Source organism: Pteropus vampyrus, unplaced genomic scaffold (assembly GCF_000151845.1).
Source record: "Pteropus vampyrus isolate Shadow unplaced genomic scaffold, Pvam_2.0 Scaffold32, whole genome shotgun sequence".
In the NCBI taxonomy this organism is placed as follows: domain Eukaryota; kingdom Metazoa; phylum Chordata; class Mammalia; order Chiroptera; family Pteropodidae; genus Pteropus; species Pteropus vampyrus.
Window position 1 is genome coordinate 761,865 of NW_011888813.1, and position 22,077 is coordinate 783,941.

General features: G+C 41.0%; 2 protein-coding genes across 5 annotated transcripts in view; one reads left to right on the forward strand and one right to left on the reverse strand.

The window, feature by feature from the left end:
• VIPAS39 (VPS33B interacting protein, apical-basolateral polarity regulator, spe-39 homolog) overlaps window positions 1–13,175 on the reverse strand; it is a 22,221-nt gene extending 9,046 nt beyond the window's left edge. For 2 of the 3 annotated variants that reach the window (XR_002779607.1, XM_011357081.2), the window contains exons 1-11: window positions 12,990–13,175; window positions 10,178–10,270; window positions 9,176–9,278; window positions 7,579–7,716; window positions 6,488–6,526; window positions 6,071–6,135; window positions 5,298–5,354; window positions 3,086–3,178; window positions 2,546–2,579; window positions 1,948–2,050; window positions 406–433 (exon numbers count right to left, since the gene is read on the reverse strand). Coding sequence is in view for 2 of the 3 variants with exons in the window: in XM_011357081.2 (XP_011355383.1) it covers window positions 406–433; window positions 1,948–2,050; window positions 2,546–2,579; window positions 3,086–3,178; window positions 5,298–5,354; window positions 6,071–6,135; window positions 6,488–6,526; window positions 7,579–7,716; window positions 9,176–9,278; window positions 10,178–10,270 (753 nt within the window). In the remaining variant the exon portion in view is untranslated. The other variant, XM_011357082.2, reaches the window with a different exon arrangement.
• A 292-nt stretch (window positions 13,176–13,467) lies between these two features.
• AHSA1 (activator of HSP90 ATPase activity 1) lies at window positions 13,468–21,509 on the forward strand. Of its 2 annotated transcripts, none has more exons than XM_023528821.1 (9): window positions 13,468–13,489; window positions 15,116–15,306; window positions 16,960–17,042; window positions 17,440–17,557; window positions 18,624–18,712; window positions 19,599–19,727; window positions 20,212–20,313; window positions 20,953–21,004; window positions 21,115–21,509. In XM_023528821.1, the coding sequence occupies exons 4-9, from the start codon at window positions 17,491–17,493 to the stop codon at window positions 21,285–21,287; spliced, it is 612 nt and encodes a 203-aa protein (XP_023384589.1). In that variant the 5' UTR covers window positions 13,468–13,489; window positions 15,116–15,306; window positions 16,960–17,042; window positions 17,440–17,490; the 3' UTR covers window positions 21,288–21,509. The 2 variants fall into 2 exon arrangements, with proteins under 2 accessions (XP_023384589.1, XP_011355385.1); XM_011357083.2 differs by lacking the exon at window positions 13,468–13,489 and adding an exon at window positions 13,542–13,782.
• The last annotated feature ends 568 nt before the right edge of the window (window positions 21,510–22,077 follow it).

The following is a 22,077-nucleotide window of genomic DNA, read 5'->3' on the forward strand; positions in this document are numbered from 1 at the left end:
GTACCACGAGCTTGACCTATCTTTCTTCTTGACCTACATCTGATTTCCTATCTCTCTTAGCTTTCAACATTTTCTTTAGTATTAGAAGCCAAAACACAAAAGTTCCTATAGACCAGAAGTTGAAAACAACTAGAAACTAAAACTCAAGTACAAATTGATCAGGCCATTTTTCATTCATTTATTAAAGAAAAAAATATTTATTCAACCAAAAGAGCACTTAAAAAACAATAAAACAGTGCATCACTTGGATTAAGTTTTCAGATTTCCCAGATACCTCCCTCTTCTGGGTATATAATCAATATCAAAGGAAAGGAAATAGTTCAGTCACTCTGAGATCTCGGAGACTGGGCTTTGGCTTAGATTTCTGTTACATAGGTCCCCGACTGAAACAAAGGCCACACTTACCGCAAGCTCTTCCGTTCTATCTAGAAACCTGGGAAGAAGCAGAAGGGAGCGAGGCATTTTTATCTATTGATGTAGGCAGTATAACTTCATAAAATAAGATGATTGCTCTAGGAGAAACACAATTCAAACTCATTTGCCTTCATACACGAGATAAGCCCCTGCCTTCTTAAACTTTCTACCACCAGCGACCCTTTGAAAACACACGGTAGATCAGCTATCGTTGTTCCCCTGATCTTTCTAGCTGAACGAAAAGCAGGGACAAGAAGGCATTGCAGGGCACTAATAACTGTGCAACGTTACCAGGTCTGACAGAAAGGTTCAGAGCCTCCACAAAACCTTAGCCCACAGTAATGTTATAGGTTTTGGGGAAAGAGTAAGGCACTCCTCATCTGTCAATACAATCTTAAACAGATTTTCTATATTGTTCTCTTGTTTTCATGTACAGTGTAAAGTGTGTTCTGTCTCTCCCAAAAGGTAGTAAGGCTTTGGAGAACAAGGACTTTTATGTTCTGATCCCTTCTTACTCTGAATGGTCCACTATAATTAACATCACTATTCTGGCATAGAGCTGATGCTTAATAAAGCCTTGTTGATTGAGAAGGAGGGAAGGAAGGAAGAAGGAAGGGAACAGACGGCCTCAATATACATGTCTTCTGAAAATTCATGGCTAACCATCTGTAATCTTGACCCTAACCAGATGACCTGTTTTCCCACCTTAGTTTTTGGGGCAGCTCATCACTGTATTGGAGCTACTGGTAACTGGAGTTGCCCTAGGCCACATGTCAACCTCAACAGAAGTTCCAACCCCTTTTCTGACACTGAAGAAAGAACACAATATACATATATTTTCATCTAAAGGTGAGAAATAGTCCCTACTGATTGGAATGAGACAGGGAAGGAAAACACGATATCCCCACCCTCCTAGCCTCTAGCAGACATGCTTACCTCTTACCTCTCCACCTATCAGAATCCCATCTAGGCTCACAGGCCCGACTCAACTCCTAACCACTTTCATGAAGCTTTCCTCGAGTATCCTGATTGAAAATTATATTTGCTTCCTTTGCTCTTCCACTATACTTCTCACTACCATCACTGGGGATAAAATGTACCTTTACTCTAGGTCTTTTATTTAAAAATGCTTAATATTGATTAATGTTACAGACTAGGCATTATCCTAAGTACACGACACTCTTTTAATCTTCATAAGGATCCTGTGTGGTAGGTATCATTACCTTCATTTTACAGATGTGAAAATTGATGCCTGAAGAGGCTGGGTAACTTGCTCAAGGTCACTCTATGAATTAACGGTGGAACCAGCATTTAATGCAGGTGTGTGTGACTCCAGAGCCTGGTTCTTAACACCTGCTACACTGTCACCTTATCAGAGTCTGTGGCGCATTATTAGTTATCCTTTCACATTTCAGTATCTTGTCTAATAAGCATTTTCAGAAAAAAAAGGCCAATGTCTTCTTTCTTTATATCCTCCAGAGTGCTCTGAACAAAGTACTCACTACACTTACAGACCAGATGATCAGTTCTTACCTGAAGAGGTCTAAAAGCAGTTTTTGATCCCCAATTTCCTTAAGGTAGTGAATGAGATGTCTCAGGGCGACCTGCCGCACCTCCAGCTCTCGGAAGAGGATCTCTGACAGTTAGGTGGAGAGAGATTACATCCTATTACTCAAGTGTGAAATTGGTCTCCCTACTCACACGTTCCAAACATTAATTCCTCTAAGTTGATCAGGAACTAGGAATGTTTTTAATGGTACCTGTCTCTATGGGCTCAGTCCATCATCAACACATTCCATGGTTCAGGGCAACTCTTAGCTACTGAGTCAGCTTTCAGTTCTCACCAATCCAAAAATAAGGCACTTAGCATCAACTCTGACTTCCTCAAACCAACACAGCCGCCTTTGTGTCCAGTAAATAGAGGGGGCTTTGTAATTAATATAATCATCACAGTAATGGATGATGACCCCCCTGAGAGATGTGATGTATACTCTGAGGTCTCAGGCCAGCCCAGCTGTCTCTGAAGCAGACCTGATGCTGGTGAATCTTGGTATAAAGGCCACAATGCCATTCTCCCCTCAAATGTAGCAGACATCTTGCTGACTGAAGATTTCCCTCAAACCATGCTCACCTTTGCTCAGTGTCCTTTTCAAGAAGATCAGAACCTAGAGGAAAAGAGAACAAAGAACGAATTACTCTGTGTAACCCTTCAAACACAATGCCCTGCCTTGAGCACCTGATGTCTAGGAAGGAGATTAGTAACTCATTAAGAATCTTTGCAGATCCTGGCAACAGATTTTTCTATGTGATGGAATGACAGGTGATGGACATCCAGAACTGAGTTGTGTCTTAGGAGTCCACATGCCAGTGTCCATACTGGTAAGAGACATCTCCCTCTGAGAAAGACTACTCTCACATCTCTCCTCCCACAGATTATTTTTTAGAACACAGTAGCCAACCTACTGCTTCTTGGTTGTAATCAAGAGTTCCACACACAATGCGTGTCCGGCCAGCTAAGTCTTAGAGCACATATTACTAAGAATTTTCTACTCCAAGAGGAAATCCAGGATCTTTACTTGACATTTAATTTAAAATGTTAAAGTCTATTCTGATTGGATTTTCAAAACTAATGAAAACAACAATTAAACAACAACCAAAACCCACAACTCACTGCAGTAATGACGTTTCCATCATGCATGCTTACTGCTTCTTCTAAGAGTTGTAGCTTATCCTGTAAGGAGCGGAATCTTTCTAAGGAGCAGACCTGGCAGAATAAGAACAGAGTTATTGTGCAAGGAAGAAGATCCATTTGCTATATTCTTTTGTCACTGGATACTGAAGAATGGGCAAAAATGAAAGGAAATGTCTCCAAGCAGAGCCACTTTATTTTTATACTCTGATCCCTAGCACACTATGAGATAGTAGGTTCCCTCTCTGGTTCAGCCTCATGCCCTAGAAGACGCTCGTTTCCTGATGAAGTCCTGCCAAAATCAACAGGTAGAAAGATCACCTGTTCTCTTTTTAATGATAAAAACTTTACATACATACATGTAATTTACATATACTAAGTGTACATTTCAGCTAATTTTGACAAGTATATAATTCCATGTAACTACCACAATCAAGATACAGAACATTTCCATCACCCCAAAAAGTTCCCTTGTCCTTGTCCACTATGACATCAATATCCTCGTCCCATCCCCAGCCTCTGGCAACCACTCATTATCAGTCACAAAGTTTTGCCTTTTCTAGAATTTCAGAAAAATGGAATGATACAATATGTACTCTTTTGTAACCGGGGTCTTTCACTCAATATCATGTTTCTGAGACCAATCTATCTATGTGTTGTGATATTAGTAGTTTGTTCCTATTCACTGGTAAGTAGTCTTTCATTATATGGATATATCACCATTTATTTCTTTTCTTATCTGCTGATGGATATTTGGGTTGTTTCCACTTCGAGAGCTATTATGAATGAAGCTGCCATGAACATTTGTGTAAGCATCTTTGTATGGGCTATGTTTTCATTTATCTTAGATTGTAAATGTCTAGGAAGGAAGTTAAGTGTATATTTAACTTTGTAAGAAACTGACAGACTATTTTCCAAGTAGGTTTACCATTTTATCTTCCTATTGGCAGTGTATGAGTTTCAGTTCTTCCATATTCTCCCAATGCTTGGTATGATCAGTATTTTTCAGTTTAGCCATTCTAGTGACTGTATAGTGGTATCTCAGTGTTTCAATTCCCATTTTCTTGATAACTAATAATATTGAGAATCTTTTCAAGAGCTTGACCATTCGCATATCTTTTTTGTGATATCACTCATTAAATCTTGTGCCAATTTTTTTTATTGGGTTGTTTATATTCTTATTATAGGAAGAGAATTCATTTTTTTATATTTTCTGGATTAAAATCCTTTATAATATTTGTATTTTGCAAATATTTTCTCCCAGCTAAGGTGGTATTTTCATGTTTTTAACAGTGCTTTCAAAGAATAAAAGTTTTTAATTTTGATTTAGTCCATTTTATCAATTTTTCTTTTTATGTTTCATGTTTTTTGTGTCCCTAGGTAATAAATCTCTGCCTAACCCAAGGTCACAAAGATTTTCAACTATATTTTCTTCCAGAAAGTTTATAGTTTTAGCATTTACTTATATCTAGGTCTATGATCCATTTGACACATTATTATGATTTCAAGTCTCTCAATATTGATGTATAAATTCAATGCAATCCCAAAATCCCAGCAGCTCTCTTGTAGACAATGACAAGCTGATACTAAAATCTACTCAGAAATATAAATGATCCAGACTAGCCAAAACTATTTTGGAAGAAAAGAACAAAGGTGAAGGGCTTATATTACCTGATATCAAGATTTACTACAATAATCAAGGATATAGTAATGGTAAAAGGATTGAGAAATAAATCAATGAACTAGAATAGAGTCCAGAAATACACCTACACAGTATGATCCATTGATTTTTGACAAAGGCACCAAGGTAATTCAACTAAAAAAAGACAGTCATTTCAAGAAATAGAGCTGGAACAAATGGAGAACTACATGGGAAAAAAAAATGAATCCCAATCCTGACCTCACAACATATACAAAAGTTAACATATAATGGATCAGATCTAAACATGAAAGATCACTCTCATTCTTAAAAGTACCCTTCCTTCTCATCCATCACTCTTTCTCCATGACCCTATCAAAGCAACACTAATCTCAAATTTTGCAGCTGACTTTCCCTCTTCGTGGACTTATTTTCCTCCTGAAAACCACTTCATTTAACAAATAAAACTAAAGAGAGGTCAAGATGTTCTCCCTGTGAGAACAAACTGACCAGCTTCCCAAAAATCCCACAAGAATTCTTGCCCAGTAGCCTTACCTTGCCCTTTCGAAGGCGTCGCACTGTGTCACTGGGACTCCAGTCATTGCTGTAATCCTGTAATATGAGCAAGGCATGAGTCCCAGGAAGTTAAGGTGTCAGAATTATCAGTATGCCAGCTCTTCATCTCAAACTCATAGTCTTAGTCCCTAAAGGGGAAATACTTTGTAAGGAAATGGATGGAAAAAAAATGAACTGAAATAATCTTGTTCTGAGTTTATGAAGGAACTAAAAGAGGGACAAGAAAGAAATGAATCAAAGAGAGAATGAATCAATTGATAAAATTAGTAACTCTATGCTTTTTGGTTTAGGATTCCAAACCTTATATACAATTAGTCACATTTTTGAGACTTTAGTTAATGGCTTTGCCATCATAAAGAAAGAGAAAGACATGCTCCTTTTCTGGACCTTATAATATAGTTTCTTCCTTATGAATCAATTTGCTTTTTTATGTGCTTCAAGGAAACATGAGCTCCGCCAAGTTTCCAGACTGCAGTGATGAAAAGTTTCAAAGTATAGCTTTCCAAAGGCAGCAAAATGGAAAAGGAAAGTGTGCTAAGACTGAATCAGAAGAGATTTTTGAGTCCAAGTTCTACCATTTACTAGTTGTGAGACCCTAGGCAAGCCCTAATGTTTAGAAACCCAGTTTTCTTACCTATAAAAGGAGATTAAAGTAACAACTGCTAAAAAAGTTGGGCAGATTGAGCAAGATAATGTATGTCAAAGCACTTTAAACTGTGTAAAGTGTCATGCCAGAGAAAGATATAACTCACCCTATATTCCCCCTTGGGTCTCCTCAACTCTGGAGCATAGCTTTTCGCAGGTGTGTCTGACAGAGCTGAAAAAGAACAGGCAGCGGGTTCAGAAGGACACCATATTCTTGTCATCTCTTTCCTCAATCTCTTCTTCTCACATTTTTTTGACTTGTAGGCTCCCAAACTACTTTTAGAGCCTAAAGTAGATCTTGGTTCCTCCCCAAAGCTAGTATTTCTAGAAGTCATCCATTCCCCCTGTAACCAGAATGACCCCTACCTCTTTACTCAGTATCAGAAAATTTCTCTAATAATGATGTAGATTCAGGAGAAATTCCATCAAATCATCTAATTACCACTTGTCTCTATGACTCCCCAGACTGTACCCTAGATCAGTAACATCCACCACAGTAATCAAGAAAATAGGTCGATGCCTACCATCAGAAAGGGACTGGAAACTTCCAGGTCTAGTTCTCCCTAAAAGTAAAGAAAACATGAGGGAAGAGGTGAACAGTTCAAGTCAGAGCCATTCAGATTTGATTAAAGACATAATGTATATAAAATCTTATTATGCAATATGGGAACTTACGGCTTAAAAAAGCTTTTATTCAACTTTATAAATTTGAGATAACACAAGAAAAAAGGCAAGAAAGAAAAATTTTTTCACTGTGGTAAAATATACATAAAATTTACCATTTTAACCATTCTTAAGTCTACAGTTCAGTGGCATTGAGTACATTGTACAACCATTCCCATTATCTCCAGAAATGTTTCATCATCCCAAACTGAGACTCTGTACTCATTAAACATTAACTTCCCACTCTCCTTCACTCCCTCACCTCTAGCTCCTGGTGACCACTATTCTACTTTCTGTCTCTATGAATCTGACTGTTCTGGCTACCCCATATAAGTAGAATCATACAATATTTGTTTTTGTGTGTGTCTGGCTTATTGTGCTTAGCATAAAGTTCTCAAGGTTCATCCATGTTGTAGTATGTGTCAGAATTTTGTTCCTTTTTGTCTGAATAATATTCCATTGCTTTTACATTTTGCTAATCAATCCATCAGTCAATGGGCATTTGGGTTGTTTCCACCTTTTGGCTATTCTGGATAACACTCCTATGAACATTGGAGTATTCAAGTTCCTGCTTTTCAGTATTTTCCTATAAGTGGATTGCTAGATCATATGGTTATTCTGTGTTTAATTTTTTGAGGACTTCCCATACTGTCTTCCCCAGTGGCTGTACCATTTTACATTCCCACCAGCAGCAATGCACAAGGGTTTCCAATAGTAAAGCAGAGCAGTAGGGCGGAATTTTGATCTAGCTAAATTTCTCCAGTATCTGTCACAGGGTTAATATCTATTTTATTTATCAATCCCATCCCTCTGAATTTTTCTCATTTCTCCCATTCCTGATCCCCAACTGCCAGCTGCAAAGATAATTCTTTATACTTCAAAAAAATTGAAAATTATAGCCCAAGTGTTTTTTGAAAAAGGAAAAGGAGAATTCCTAACCATCACTCTTTACCTCTAAAAAAGCTGCTCAAGGAGTAAGTAGAAGCGGGTTTGGGTAGTTGTGCATAGGAGGAGAAGCTGTTTCGGCTCTTTAGCTGTTCACTGTTTGACCCACTATTACCAGCAGTCTCTTTGATGGACCATGAGATACCTGTGAGATAGTAAGAACTAAATCAGTCATTCTCATCCAAATAAATTTTGGATAACGAGCATTCCAACAAACTCTAAAAGCTTTTCATCAGAGGCCCTGGTCCTTTGGCCAACATGGACTCCAAAAATCAAGGCAGAATCAAATAGACCAATCGACAAAAAATGGGCAAAGGAAAGGAATAAATCGACCACGGAAAAAGAAATTCAAGTGGCTATTAAACATACAAAAAGATGCTCAACTTCACTCTTAGTAAGTAATTATGTAAATAAAAAGTACACTGAGATACCATTAGTCCTTTCTAAGACTGGCAAAGATCCCAAAGTTTAATAATACCCTGTGGTGGTAAGGCTGTGGAAAAACAAGAACCCTCTGACATTGCTTGTGGGAGTACAAACTGGTGAAATCCCTGTGAAGGGCAATTTAACAATATCTATCCAATACATGTGCAAATATCCTCTGCCAATAATTCCACTCTAGGACTTGATCTTTCATATAGTCATCTATGGGCAGAATACAAGGTCACTGAGAGCAAAATAAACAAAAGATTGACAACACTCTAAAGTTCATCAAAAGTAAACTGGTGAAATAAATTGTGGCGAATCCACACACTGTAATATCATACAGCTATCTTAAAAGAGGGAGAGAGAATAAGAAAACTCTTTATGTACTAATATGAAAAGATCTCTAAACTACATTATCAAGTAAAAAGAGCAGGGTATAAAATACGCCATCACTTGTATAAAAAAGGGGTAAGAATATATATTCTCATATGCATTTCCAAACGTAAAAAGAATCTTCCGATGAATACACAGGAAGAAAACGATAGCAGTTGTTTTTGGGGAGGGCAGAGACTGAGTAGGGGCATGATAGTGTGGGAGGGAAACCTTTGACTGTTTGCATTAAATATTTTTTGATTTTTAAATCACGTACCAGTAGTCCCTATTTAAAAAAAAACTTTTAAAACATTCTTAAAAATTAGACTCTGCAAAGGTATTAAATAGTATTATATAATCGCTGGGCAGTGAGACTTGGTGGCTCAGGAAGTTAGTTCTGCCAACCAGTTATGAGCACTTACATCAGTAGTTCCCAAATATGACTATGTATTAGTAGTACTCACAGCGCTTATTACAAATCGAGACCCCCTCCACAATGCCCCATCATCTACTGAATCAGAGTCTCTGGAATGAGGCCTAGGAATCTAATTTTAACAAGCACTCCAAACGACTGTGAAATAGCCATCCAAGCATTAGCTCTAGGACAGCAGACCTAGCCATATGGGAATTACTGCTATATTTCTCCAAGGATCTTTTCCTGGGGTTAAATTTCCAGATATGTGCATCTGAAAATAGTCTACGCTCATTCCCTTTCCTGACAAGCATTAAAGAGCCAAACGAGTGGAGCCTTCATTAGTGACAGGAACCCTGAATACCAATCCCCTCCAAGGGCCTCTTCTACTTACTTCCCACAGGTTCCCCACTCCAGCTGACTCTCTCTAGGTCGTCGTCATCATCGTCATCCACAAAATCTCGAAGGCTATTTACCGCCCGCTTGGACTCCTTTAACTGCAAAGGGACATAAGGTAGGACACTCAGGCAACTACCACTTCCCACCTCTCTCTTTGACAACCAAGAAGGCTAAGAAATTGGAACTTGAAGATGGTCAGCATTTTCATTCTCTGTAATACAAAGTCTAACCTGCTAGATAACCACCAAGAAAAATTGCTTTTTAGCCAACATTGCTGTCTAGTGGCAAGAGTTAGGAGGGCTCAGAGCCACTTTTGAGCTCTACTCATGTTCCTGGCAATGCCTTGCTGTGTAAACCTGAGTTTACCTCTCCAAAAATGAATGTTTCCCCATTTGCGAAAGAGACACAATAAAGACAAAACTTCCAATCCAGTCCATCTTTCAATTATAACAAATTATATCACATGATAAAAGACTTCGGGTTCTTGGGGGGAAAAAACAGAAAGAAATAAATCATTTTAAGAATATAAAGTGGACATGGTTCCATAGTGTAGCAGTTAGCATATCTGCTTTATATGCAGAAGGTCCTGGGTTCGTGCCCCAGTGGAGCACAGTCCATGGTCTACGGCCATGCCACCTGAACAAGCCCGATGTCTGATCTTGGAAGCTAAGCAGGGTCAGGCCTGGTTAGTACCTGGATGGGAGACCACCTAGGAAGACCAGGTGCTATAGGCATAAATAATAATAATAATAACAATAGTGATAATAAAAAGAATATAAAGTAAGAAGGGCTAAGAATGGTTTTACATTCATTCTGGATGGTTCTTTTCTGAGGACTCTTCTCCATGAACATTTTTCTAAAGATGTGACCCAAAACATTTCTGAGCCTAATGGAGACATGGTCAAAGGCCATATTACCAAGGATGCAAAAAAAAAGAATTTTAGAGTGGCACTGTAGAGGAAGGTATAACCTTCAGCAACTGCTCCTGGAAACCTACCTGTGAGAGCTCATCATCTTCGTCATCAAAGGTGAAAGCCTTGAACTTGGAACTGTTCCAATACTCCTCCTCATCACCCTTTGTCCGATTCATCTGGAGTAAGAGGAAAACAGATACATGTACCTTTCTGGATTCTCCCCCAAAAACTACAACCTTCCCCCAGTAATCAGGGATGTATAAAGGAATCTGGCAAAACAAATACTGAACCTGTCATATAAAATCAGATCTTTGGGTTTCCAACTGACTGAACCATGCTTCTGATCCTCTAATTACCCACAAGTAGTCATTGATTTCTACTTTGTTCAAGGCACCCTCTCAGGTGTTGAATGAAATATTTAGAAAGTGCAAAACACAGTCCCTTTCCTGAAAGACCCTACAACAGAGCTGGAGAATTCAACATAGGTGTGTATAAAGGTAAAAGTACAAGGCGGGCAAGTGTTATAAGAATGCATCACCAACTTTGATCATGAACAAAACACAACTGCATTCATGTACTCAACATATATCTATTGAATACCACTGCAGTATTTGCAGACCCTGTTCTAGGGTCTGCAAATACTGCAGTGAATAAAACTGATAAATATCTTGTTCTCATTTATGCTTGTTAAATGCCTGAAAGACAGCAAAGCAATCAAAAGGAGCAGAATTATTGTGCCTGCATCTTCAACCTTGATTAATTTATTAACAAGTATCTACCCAAATCTGAGAATTGAGGGCCTGGACAAAAAATGAATAAATAAATAAAATAATTAGTCAAAAGACCACAAATCTCTCTCTTAACTACTCTAAAATTAGATTTTACTCTGAATAAAAAACTTGCTCTAGAATTACAAACTAAACTATCAGTGCCAATTGGATTAGAGTGAAAACTGGTTTAAACCAAGGACTAGGTCCAAAACCTCCACAGCACCAAAAATAACTCCAAGGGCTACAGATTGTCAAATTTTAAAGGATCAATTTGCTTTTCATTTCAATAGCATCTTTTTCAATAGAAGCTTGAGAAATGCTCATCTTGGCAGGCTGTTGAGACTTCTGCTGGCTCCTAATGTACTCTACTTCCCCTTCCCGACTATATCCCAACTCAGGGGATATAGAGGCGGCAAAGGTATGGTTGGGAATTTTCCACTACCTAGTCCCTTCCCATGGCAGACATCATTAACTGCTTTCTACTGAATCCAGATGTAGCTTGAAAATTCTTTTGTAAATGTAATTCCAGGGAGTCAAAACCAAATGAAAAAGCTGGCAGACATAAAGAAATCATTCCTTGTAGTGGTACAGGCACAGGTGTAGTCAGGTAGCCTTGAGTTCAAATCTTGGTTTCTCTAGTTTTGAGCAAACTGGATAAATACATTTACTTCTAAGCTTTGGAAAGAATGATATCCTATCTATATGGAGTTGCAGTGAAGAATATGTAGGACTCAGGAAACACCTAAAAAAGTGCCTAGCAGAAAGTAAATACTAAATATTAGTTCCTTTCAGTATAGAATCTTACTGACAACTTCCTACCTCAGTTTCCTCATCTGTATAATGGGCATTAACAACAGAAACCTACCTTTTAGGATTGTTGTGAGGCTTAAACCAATTAATGCATGCCTGACACAAAATTAATGTTCAGTATTAACTTTTATTATTAATGAATCATTATGGTATCTTGAAAGAAACTAGAAAGAAAATATTTTTAAGCAATTCTAAAGATTAAAAAAATTTATTTGATACAAAAAAATCTGAGTAGCTATTACACTGAAGATGTTCACAGAACATATACTGTAGATGTCTCTGGCACAGCTGCCAGTTTATAAAGCACTTACTTTGTCATCCTCAGAACCACCCTGAAAGGTAGGCCTGACAGATTCCATTACCATGTCACTGATGAGGAAAATGAGGCACAAAAGATTAAGCAACAAAGCTCCCTTGCTAATTGCCCCTATGATTCTGGTTTGCTGGTTCTTGAATTATTCTCACTCTGACTTGCACGGTCCTTCTATTTTTCACTCTAGGAAAAACTAGGGAGGGTCACTACTTAACTACAGTAAATAAATATCTGTAAATATCTACAGATAGGCATAGAATATGTCTAATAAACCCAGTAATCCACCATAGGATTTCTGGAATCTTTTTTAACCATGCAATTGGGATGGATTCTTGACCCCAGTTTGTACTTCTACTGCCAAATCGGAACCTAGATTTACCTGACAAGTTGAGATAATGATTTAATGGCTCTAGAAGTGAAAAGGCGACCAGGTACAATTTTAAAAGTGACTGAGAAAGGTGTTCCGAAATGATTTAAAATACTTCAGATGCTTGTCCTTGTCATCACGTTTACCATGACCCCACAAAATAGTGCAGTAGATCCAAAGAAAACACAGGAACATGACAAAGGAAGAAAAAAACAGAGATGAGAGAAAAATTAAAAATCCACAACCAACACGCTCCCTGCCTCAGGACATCCCAGAGACCACCTACTAAGAAGGTAGATTCCGATTCAGTTATCCTCTTCCACACCAGGCCTACATAGGTGAGGCTATAAACTAAGACCAGGGAATGTGAAGTAAAACTACGGGCGAACGTCCAGAAAGCCACGGATGTGCCGCAATTGCCAGGGCCCAGGGGATGGATCTCTGGTAGACTAAATACTCCTTCAAAATCAAATGTCGGGGCTCACTCGCAGCCCCAATCCTAAGCGTACTCCGGATTGGAGAGTCAGGCCTGGGTGGGATCTCGGGACGCTTCGGAGAATAGGGTAAAAAGATCACGATGCGAAGAGGCCGGACTCAGCCAGATACGCGGCCCAAGGAGTTTGGGACACCCTCACCTCTTCCACTCCGAGCCCTCCCAATCAGGACAGCGAAAGACTCTCCGACCGCTTAGTAAGCCTTTCTAAACTGGCTATGCGGAATAGAAAAGGGACGGAAGGCAATAGTGGCGGGGAGGGGCGGGAAAAGGGAACGTGTGGCGAGAAAGAGGGCGCACGGCATGCTTGGAAATTGTAGTTTCTTCCGCCTCTGCTGTCAGGCGCTGCCCCGACGGGCCGCAGGGCTTTTTAACTACAGCTCCCAGAATTCCCAATGCGCCGTGTCTAGGTCGTTTCCTTCACTTTTAGTGCGACCTTCCGTGATTTTTCAGCGGGTCACTCAACAAGACTACATCTCCCAGGAGGCTCAGCAGGGCCGAGTCAGGGTCCAGAGAAACAATGAGATATGTCCTCTTGGGTCCCTACGGATTAGAAACGGTTGAGTGAGCAGTTGTATTTCGAGCCCCTATGGGGATAACCTGAGGGAGCGTGAAGGAACCCTAGAACCCGCGGAAGCCGAGGTCTGGCGAGGTGGAACGGAAGTACCCGGTGGGAGGAAGGAGGAACCGGAAGTTAAGGCGGAGAGGGGGCGGGGGGTGGTGGGAAAAGCAAGCCAGAAGGTTCTGCGGCCGCTTCTAGTAGTTTCTAGGCGCTGCCGGGCGGCTGGCACCAGGCGCTACTGAGGCTGTGGCCGTGGCTGCTCGCGAGCTGGTGGTGGCGCGATAGGAAAGCTGATGGCCAAGTGGGGCGAGGGCGACCCACGCTGGATCGTGGAGGAGCGGGCGGACGCCACCAACGTCAACAACTGGCACTGGTGAGGGCTAGCAGGCCAGGCCGCGGGAGCACTACGGCCTAGCGGGACCAGGATTGCGGGGTCCCTGAAACCTCGGCCAGGGCAAAGCTGGGACCGTGGCAGTCCTGCCCGGAGATGGGGATAGTTCTTCCTGTTGCAGGGGTCCCTAGTCCCAGTCCTCTGACCTCAGCCCACCCCAGCCTCCGTTTCACTGTTGGGGTGTCGAGGACAACGTGGAGTGTTGGCCTCAAAGGAGGGGTTTCAGAGAGGAGAGAACATAACCTCTTAGCTACTGCAGCCAGCCTAAGCAGGGAGATGCTTCCCACACGTGGTCAGAGGAGACAGATCCAAACGGCCTTGGCTTGTGTTGGAAGATTGTTTTGTAAGGCTCAGGGTTGGGTGCTGGAATTCCTATTTTGATGCTTACAAGAGAAATTAAAGGCCATAGGAACCACTGCCTCAGTAGAGAGAGCTAAGGTTTGGAACGTGTTCTCCAGGTGCTCAGAGCTGCTGAAGACACCTTGGCCTCTAACCCGGAACTGTTAGTTGGTTGTATTGTAAACTCCAGGGACTCTCCCTGGTTGCCAGGCAATCGTGTTTTTATAACCCAACCACTCTTAAAAAGTCTACCCTCCTTCAGGAAATGTTCCCGAAGTAGTTTCCTTATTTTTCAACTCCATCGAACTTTGTTCATACTGTCTTTACGGATTTTACTTTGTTGCAGTTTTTTTGCCATTGTTTTTTCCAGTAGTAAGTCGAGAAGCAGATACTGAATTTTCTTCTCCGTATCTCAGCATGCCTCTTCTCTTAACATACATGGTGTGTTTGATCTGATCCTTGTTTGTTTTGAAGCCCTGGACTTAAATTGTTTTCATGGCCATGTGAAGGGCACAGGATGTGTAGGGCGGTTATAGGAGAGCCTGAGCTTGAGAGATCAGAACACTGTGCTAATTAGGTCAAGATTATAGGTTTGTTCCTAACTGGACTTTTAAGCTAAATATTGCATTCTATGGCCCAGTCTCTACTCTTGACTTTAGCAAGATGTGCAGTTTTCCACTTGGTCAAATGGCGGCATGTTAGTGTCAAGTAATGACCACCCCCCCCCCCCCCGCACCATTATAATTGAGTTAGTTTGTAACCATTCTGTAGAGCAGTTGCCTTTATTGACAACATGTGACTCCTTGTCTTCCTAAAAGAGAGTGGCATATTTGTAGAAATACTGTAGTGGGAATGAAGGGTTTTTTTCTTTTCATCCTATTTGTCAAGCCTCCTTTAGCTTCGCATTTTCTTGCATAGAATGAGTGGCGTACCCTCCATTTGGCTGCTCGTCCATATCTTTGTTTCTGTTTTGCAGGACAGAGAGGGATGCTTCAAATTGGTCTACGGATAAGCTGAAAACACTCTTCCTGGCAGTGCGGGTGCAAAATGAGGAAGGCAAATGTGAGGTGACAGAAGTGAACAAGCTGGATGGAGAGGCATCCATTAACAATCGCAAAGGCAAACTTATCTTCTTTTATGAGTGGAATATCAGACTAAACTGGACAGGTGAGTTTGCGCTGGACTGAAAGAAAAGAGGCTAACTGCATTTTGATTGACCCGTTAAGGAGCTAGGGAGAAATTTTTGAGAGATAAAAACTTTTCAAGGGAGGTAGGGCTGCTTTGGTGCCCCATAGAAAGCAGTATTAGGCGCTGAAATTTCTCTGCCACCGTGGGACACTAAATGGGTTTCCTCTCTCTGGGTCTCAAGAGTCACCAGTGAAGCAGCTGGTCCCCTGTATTTTGGGGCCTTGGCCTGTGTTGGTACTCATAAGGTACTTCCTCAGACTAGCGACTTTTGTCTCTTAGATGCTTTAATAGGTGTGTGTGGGCCGTTGGTTTTGATGTTATCTACTCTATCCAGTATGGATCTAACAGATTAGTGTGCTAATGAACCTGTGTGTGACTAATTTGGGGCAATTTTATTCTCTAGTTTAATGTCTCTTTGGTGATGATATTAGCAAAGATTTGGGACCATGCACACGCCCCACTTGTATGGTCCTTAATTTGGGAGGCTGAATTTTATAAGGCCTTAAAGCTAAAGAAGTATGTTTATGGGGCAAAGCATAACATAAATTTGTGATTCAGTAAACGTTTCTCGAATGGTAACAAAAAGGGGAAAAGTCGATATATCAGGAGATTTGTTTTTTTAATTACCAAAGCATAGTAATCAGAAGGAACCTTAGATGTCATTTTTTCTCATCTCTTTTTTATAGATTGAGAAACTTAGGCCTAGAGAAGTAAAGATAAATATTTTGTTGGTTAATTTTGAAATACAGTCAGTTCTGCTATAATGTGACACGTATTCCTAAAAATCACCACACTGCAAAATTGCTTAATGAAAACTAAAGGGCTTTTTGGGAAGAGAGGGTTAGGGACACAACACCCAAAAGCTTCATCAGTGACACATTTTTAAAAATTTAGGAACATAAACATTGGTAGCACAATTTTACATATGTTAAATGGTAAGAAATACATAAACAGTAAGTATGGTGCTTTACCTTGAAAAAGATTTGAGGTTTACTTGTGAAAGTGGGCCTCAGAAGGGTTGCGGCTTGTGAGTTATTATGAAGTGGTGGGAGGGTCATCTGAAATCAGAAGGAACATTATAACACCAGTTGTGGATGGCATGGCTTATAATAGGCATGGTGAACTGAGGTTGCTGGCAGATAAATGTTTGAGATGTGTTTTGTATATTCCCATGTAGTTCAGTTCAGCTGGCTGTAGTTTTTCATGCTCACATAGTGTTTCTCGTGAAGTCACATATAAACATGTGAAATTCGTATTATCAAATTGTTTCCTAATACATCAGTCACATTGGAACAAATTCATGTTTTCAAAATAAGCATTCTAGCAGAACTGATTATATTGGCTATTGACCCAAGTCCTCCCTGGCAGAATTCAGACTAGTGCCGAATCCAGGTAGCTCTTGGCCCCACACTGGTAACACAGTTGATCTCAAGAAATTTGATGAGGAAAAACATTTCTTCTGAGAGAAGATTGGTTGCATCTGGTGTGTGGCATTTTTTTTTTTTTCCCCAGAATAAAAAGGGTCAGCTCATTTGTCTAAAAGAAGTGTCAGCAGAGTTGTAGTTAGGACTCCAGAGCAGAAGACTTTTCATGCAGAGGAGGAGACTAATGACGTTACATTGCTTTTGACAGGTACCTCTACGTCTGGAATACAGTACAAGGGACATGTGGAGATCCCCAATTTGTCTGATGAAAACAGTGTGGATGAAGTAGAGGTTTGTGCTTCCTAACTCCTCATCTGAGTCTTCTACATCTTCTTATTCTCAGATGAGAAAAATGAGCTATCATTCAAGATTAAAGCCCAGACTTAGCCCAGGCATTCAGAACCCCAGTCTACAGATGACTAGGTCAGTGGAGCCAGCGGGAGCTTCCAGAACAGCTTGTGCTTATTTAATTACTTTACTTTAGCTAGTCACATGAGTTCTAACGTTAGCCACCTTTGCCTTGGCAGAGAGAACTCGAGAAGGAACACTCATGGGGATTGTATGAATACCCCACCCTTCACGCGTTTCCTTTGGAAACGTCAGCAGTTATCTGATCGCTCAGCACCCACATTCCGCAGTGTGGGTACCCCTCAAGTTATTTACCACCTACTTCTGATCTTTCACTCAGATTAGTGTGAGCCTTGCCAAAGATGAGCCTGACACAAATCTCGTGGCCTTAATGAAGGAAGAAGGGGTGAAACTTCTAAGAGAAGCAATGGGAATTTACATCAGCACCCTCAAAACAGGTATCCCTTGAGTAGTTACCTATGCCTTGAGGAGATAGTTTTCCACCTGTCAGACTCTGATTAAGGGGCTTGACAGTCCTTTCTTTGGCAAATGGGTAAAGATTTGCGGGGAGGGGCTCATTTCATCTCAAAGTCAGTCTATAAACTGAGTAAAGGAAAGATCTAAAGATGCGGTGTTGATAATATGTTAGCTATTGAGCACTTGAAATGTGGCTAGTTCAAATAGAGATATACTTTGAGTGTAAAATACACAATAGGTTTTGAAGACTTGGTACAAAAAAAATGTAAATATCTCAAGTTTTTTTATATTGATAACATTGAAATAATAGTTTGGGTATAATGGGTTAAACATTATCAAAATTAGTTTCACTTGTTTAACTTTTTAATGTGGCTACTAGAAAATCTAAAATTACATTTTGAGACTGACATTGTATTTGTTGGACAGCACTGATCCGAATACTTGGCATCTCCAAAGTCACTACTTAAGTACAGTTTTGGAGTATGTTTGATGTGTATTCTCCAGGGACATTTAGAGAGTGATCAGAATACTAGTCAGTTCAGCTCTCCTTTAGAACTCCACTACTGCCAGTGTGTTCTGATCTTGGTGTTGGAGTATATGACCATCAAAGGGAACCAGCATACAGGGTGATACCATTTTTAGTGGGAGCCAATACTCTGATGTAACTGTGGCTGTTAGACAGAGGTAAGGCCGAGTGGAGAAAGGGGACTAAACATGCATCCATACATATCTTGCCCCATTCTGGAAGTCATTGGAGGTGCAACTACATTCATTGGCTACCATCCATAATAGACCTCATGTACATTTAATAAGTTGTAATGCTTCCAGTTGCGTCAGGGGTTTAAAATAATCCCAGTGAACTACTGCATTCTATAGCATACACTCAGATACCTGTCTGGCATAGACCAAAGGTAAAGATGTAAAGTAGACCCTTTCCTGGTCATTACCTCATTCTGGGTTAAGATGGCCATATTTGTCAAGCTGCATGGAGTCCCAAATCTCAGCTACTATGAAATAACTTCCAAAGCTGGGATTTTATCTTTTCAGAGTTCACACAGGGCATGATCTTGCCAACACTGAATGGAGAATCGGTAGACCCAACTGGTCAGCCAGCACTGAAAACTGAGGAGCGCAAGGTAAATGGTTTCCCCACATGGCGGGGTGGGAGGCTGTCTGGAAAGGGGTTTGAGACACTGCCTGCTCAATTCCACATTTCAGCTTTCTCTCCAGCCTTAATCTCTAAGCCAGAGCAGCTCATGGTACTTTTTCAGAGTCGACAAGGTGTAGTTGTCTGTGTACCCATCTTTCACCTGGTTTTCGTTCATTTAGAACTATTGCTGGAGCAAATGGATGCCATTAGGGACTTCACAGTCTGAGTCTTGATGGCATTTAGCACTAATCATGTTATGAACACAGAATCGTCTTCACCCATTCACGTCTTTAGTATTATTTCTCATTGGGGTGTTGACATTTCATACTTTGATATTAGAGGTCTCATCAAGGTATTGGGTTAAATCAGTGACTTCACCTATCATGAAATTAATCACTTTCACCCCATTTTCAGAGTGAGCAAATATTTCTCCTGGAAATGGGTGTAGTTCAGGCTCAGCACTTGATTTTCAGCCCTGTTGCCCTTTGTCAGCACAGGGAAGGATGTTCTGGAGATGGGAATGGGGTTGGGAGGATTACTTCCAGGTATTTAAGAACAGAAATTCTGTTTGAGAATTATACTAAGGTCTTCAGAAATGCTTAATGATTTAACATGTGCTTTGGCTGATGGGTTTGTAAATGAGTTTATGTCTTACCTCACCTAGAGTGGTACTTTTCAGTGAGAATTGAGGATTTTCTGGAAGTTTCTCTTATGATTGAAACACCCATACAAACAAATTCCCTCCAACCCCCTGGAATAATTAGCCTTGGAAATGAAAACGTTTAAGATGACATGGTAGTTCTGTCCCTGAAGCCATGTTAAATGAAGTTTTACCATTAATCTAAACTCAGTTTTCACTGCAACTTTCACAGGCTAAGTCTGCTCCTTCAAAAACCCAGGCCAGACCTGTTGGTGTCAAAATCCCCACTTGTAAGATCTCTCTTAGAGACACCTTTCTGACGTCACCAGAGGAGCTCTATAGAGTGTTTACCACCCAAGAGGTAAGTATAATCTGTCCTTCGGGCCTCGTGGCACCTGCCGTTCCAGGTGACTTGGGTTGTGGGCACATCCCCTCAGCATGCAGAAGAAGTACTGATGAGTAGAACCATGAGGCTTTCCCCATACAAGCAGAGGCAAAGGGAAAACCATTTTTAATCTGCTCTTCAAAGTATATTTACCTTCTTTTTTTTTTTTAATCTATACTAGTTTTGGGTCAAGTAAGTGGGAACCATTGGGAATCATTCTTTTTAGAAAATGGATCTAAAGTAATGTCATCACGGATTTAGAAAGAATTATTCAAGTCAAAGCCTGGTCTGTACTAGAACAGAATAGAACCTGAACCTGGTCAATGGGCGAAGAGGTGTCCTTAGAATGAGAACTGAGGCATGCAGGTGTCAGTTGGCATTTGACTCTGGGTCCCACTGAGAGCTATGTATCTTATCTCCACCTTTTTTTTTTCTTTCTTTTTTTTTTTTTTTCCTGCAGCTGGTGCAGGCCTTTACCCATGCTCCTGCGATGTTAGAAGCAGACAAAGGTGGGAAGTTTCACTTGGTAGATGGCAACGTCACTGGGGAATTCACTGACCTGGTGAGTACCTGCTGGCTCCAGACCCAGGGTGTAGCTTCTGTCTGGTCAGAAGAGTAACATGTCTCCTTTTTTCAGTTCTGGGGTAAAATTTAAGGCTTTAATCTCCTTGGTTAATTAAATCTCATTTTGATTCATCTTTCAAAAGAATGCTGCAATTTGAATTCTCTTGCTTTCCTAGAATTTTTTCCTTAGTGGAGTTAAAATTAGTTCTTCCTGGAGAAATCAAATATAAAAGAGAGGTTGTATATATTGGTGGTTTAAGGCTCTCCATTTGTAGCACTGAAATGTCACAAATTGGTGCAGAAGCTACTCACTCGGTGGTCCACTTTGCCCTTGTGAGTAGTATAATTGCACAGGTGATAGGTTCCGTCCGAAAGGTAGAGAGCTAATCCTAGCTAGGGTTGGGTATGTTGGTCTAGAGCAGGGGTCCACAACTGGGCCACACAGCAGGAAGTGAACAGCAGGAGAGCAAGCAAAGCTTCATCTGTATTTGCAGCCACTCCCCAGCGCTGGCATCACAGCCTCAGCTCCACCTCAGATCGTTAGGCATTAGATTCTTATAGGAGCACCGATCCCTGGTGTCAAAAAGGTTGGGGACTGTTGGTCTATAGTAAAGACTGAACTCTTTGATTATTTTAGGTCCCTGAGAAACATATTGTGATGAAGTGGAGATTTAAATCTTGGCCAGAAGGTAAGCAAGCATATTTTTTGCTATTACCCCCAGAACTTATTTTCCCCTTAGTCTCAAACCCGGATGGAAACTATGGATCTGAAACCTCCGTCCCCTCTGCCTTTCCCCAGGGCACTTTGCCACCATCACCTTGACCTTCAGTGACAAGAATGGAGAGACTGAACTGTGCATGGAAGGCCGAGGCATCCCTGCCCCTGAGGAAGAGAGGACACGGCAGGGCTGGCAGCGCTACTACTTTGAGGGCATCAAACAGACCTTCGGCTATGGTGCACGCTTATTTTAGGTCCAGCAGCGGGGGCTACAGCTTGTCCAACACTGCAGTCCAGCCCTCCTGACTGAGGCTTGTGACTCACAGGATTGCACCATCCCAACCACTAACTGGGGGCCGGGGCCCCTTCCCTCCGCGTATACCGTGGGTTTGTGCATGTTTTCTGCTGGGTGGGATCAGAGGGCAATTTCTCTTTTATGTGTACATAGGCTAAATAAACGTAATTTAAAAAATGTGCATATCTGGAGCCTGTGTTGACTGGGTGGCTGGTATTAAGAGTTCCCTGAAGGTTTTGAATTTTAAAAAACCAAAGGGGTTGGAAATGAGGCCTTGCCTCCGTTCTGGAGAAATGTGCGTAATTAAGAGGCATGAAGGGAGCCTGCTTTTCACCACCAAGGATTCCTGAGCTAGTCTCCTTTCATACTTGAGACTGGCAAAAAGGTTCTGTCTCCCTTACCGAGGGAAAGTAGGGGAGGATCCATGCTTTGGAATAAACGGCGCCGACAAACATTACTGGTGGAGATGGTATCCTGGGCTTTCCATTCTCCATGGCCTCTTAACCTCTTGCAAGAAGAGGTGATCACCAGGTACTGTTTTTAAATGTGGAAAGAGATTCCCACCCTGTGGCAGAGGGGAGCTTTGGACCTTGGGTTAATAGCTTCTGTCCATTGAGCAGTTACTACGCTCACTATCAGGCACTACACTAACCTTTGCATCTCATTTAACCCCATTTATGTTAACCCCATAATATCCCTATGAAATACATGCACTACCATCATTTGTTTTATAGGAACTCAAGCCTTGG

What these genes read in the sequence shown, in the direction of transcription:
- AHSA1 (XM_011357083.2), top strand. Translation starts at nt 13,703, where the DNA reads ATGGCCAAGTGGGGCGAGGGCGACCCACGCTGGATCGTGGAGGAGCGG. An exon ending in GAGTGTTTACCACCCAAGAG is followed by an intron (nt 19,728 to 20,211) that starts GTAAGTATAATC and finishes TTTTTCCTGCAG; the next exon opens with CTGGTGCAGGCCTTTACCCA. An exon ending in ATTTAAATCTTGGCCAGAAG is followed by an intron (nt 21,005 to 21,114) that starts GTAAGCAAGCAT and finishes GCCTTTCCCCAG; the next exon opens with GGCACTTTGCCACCATCACC.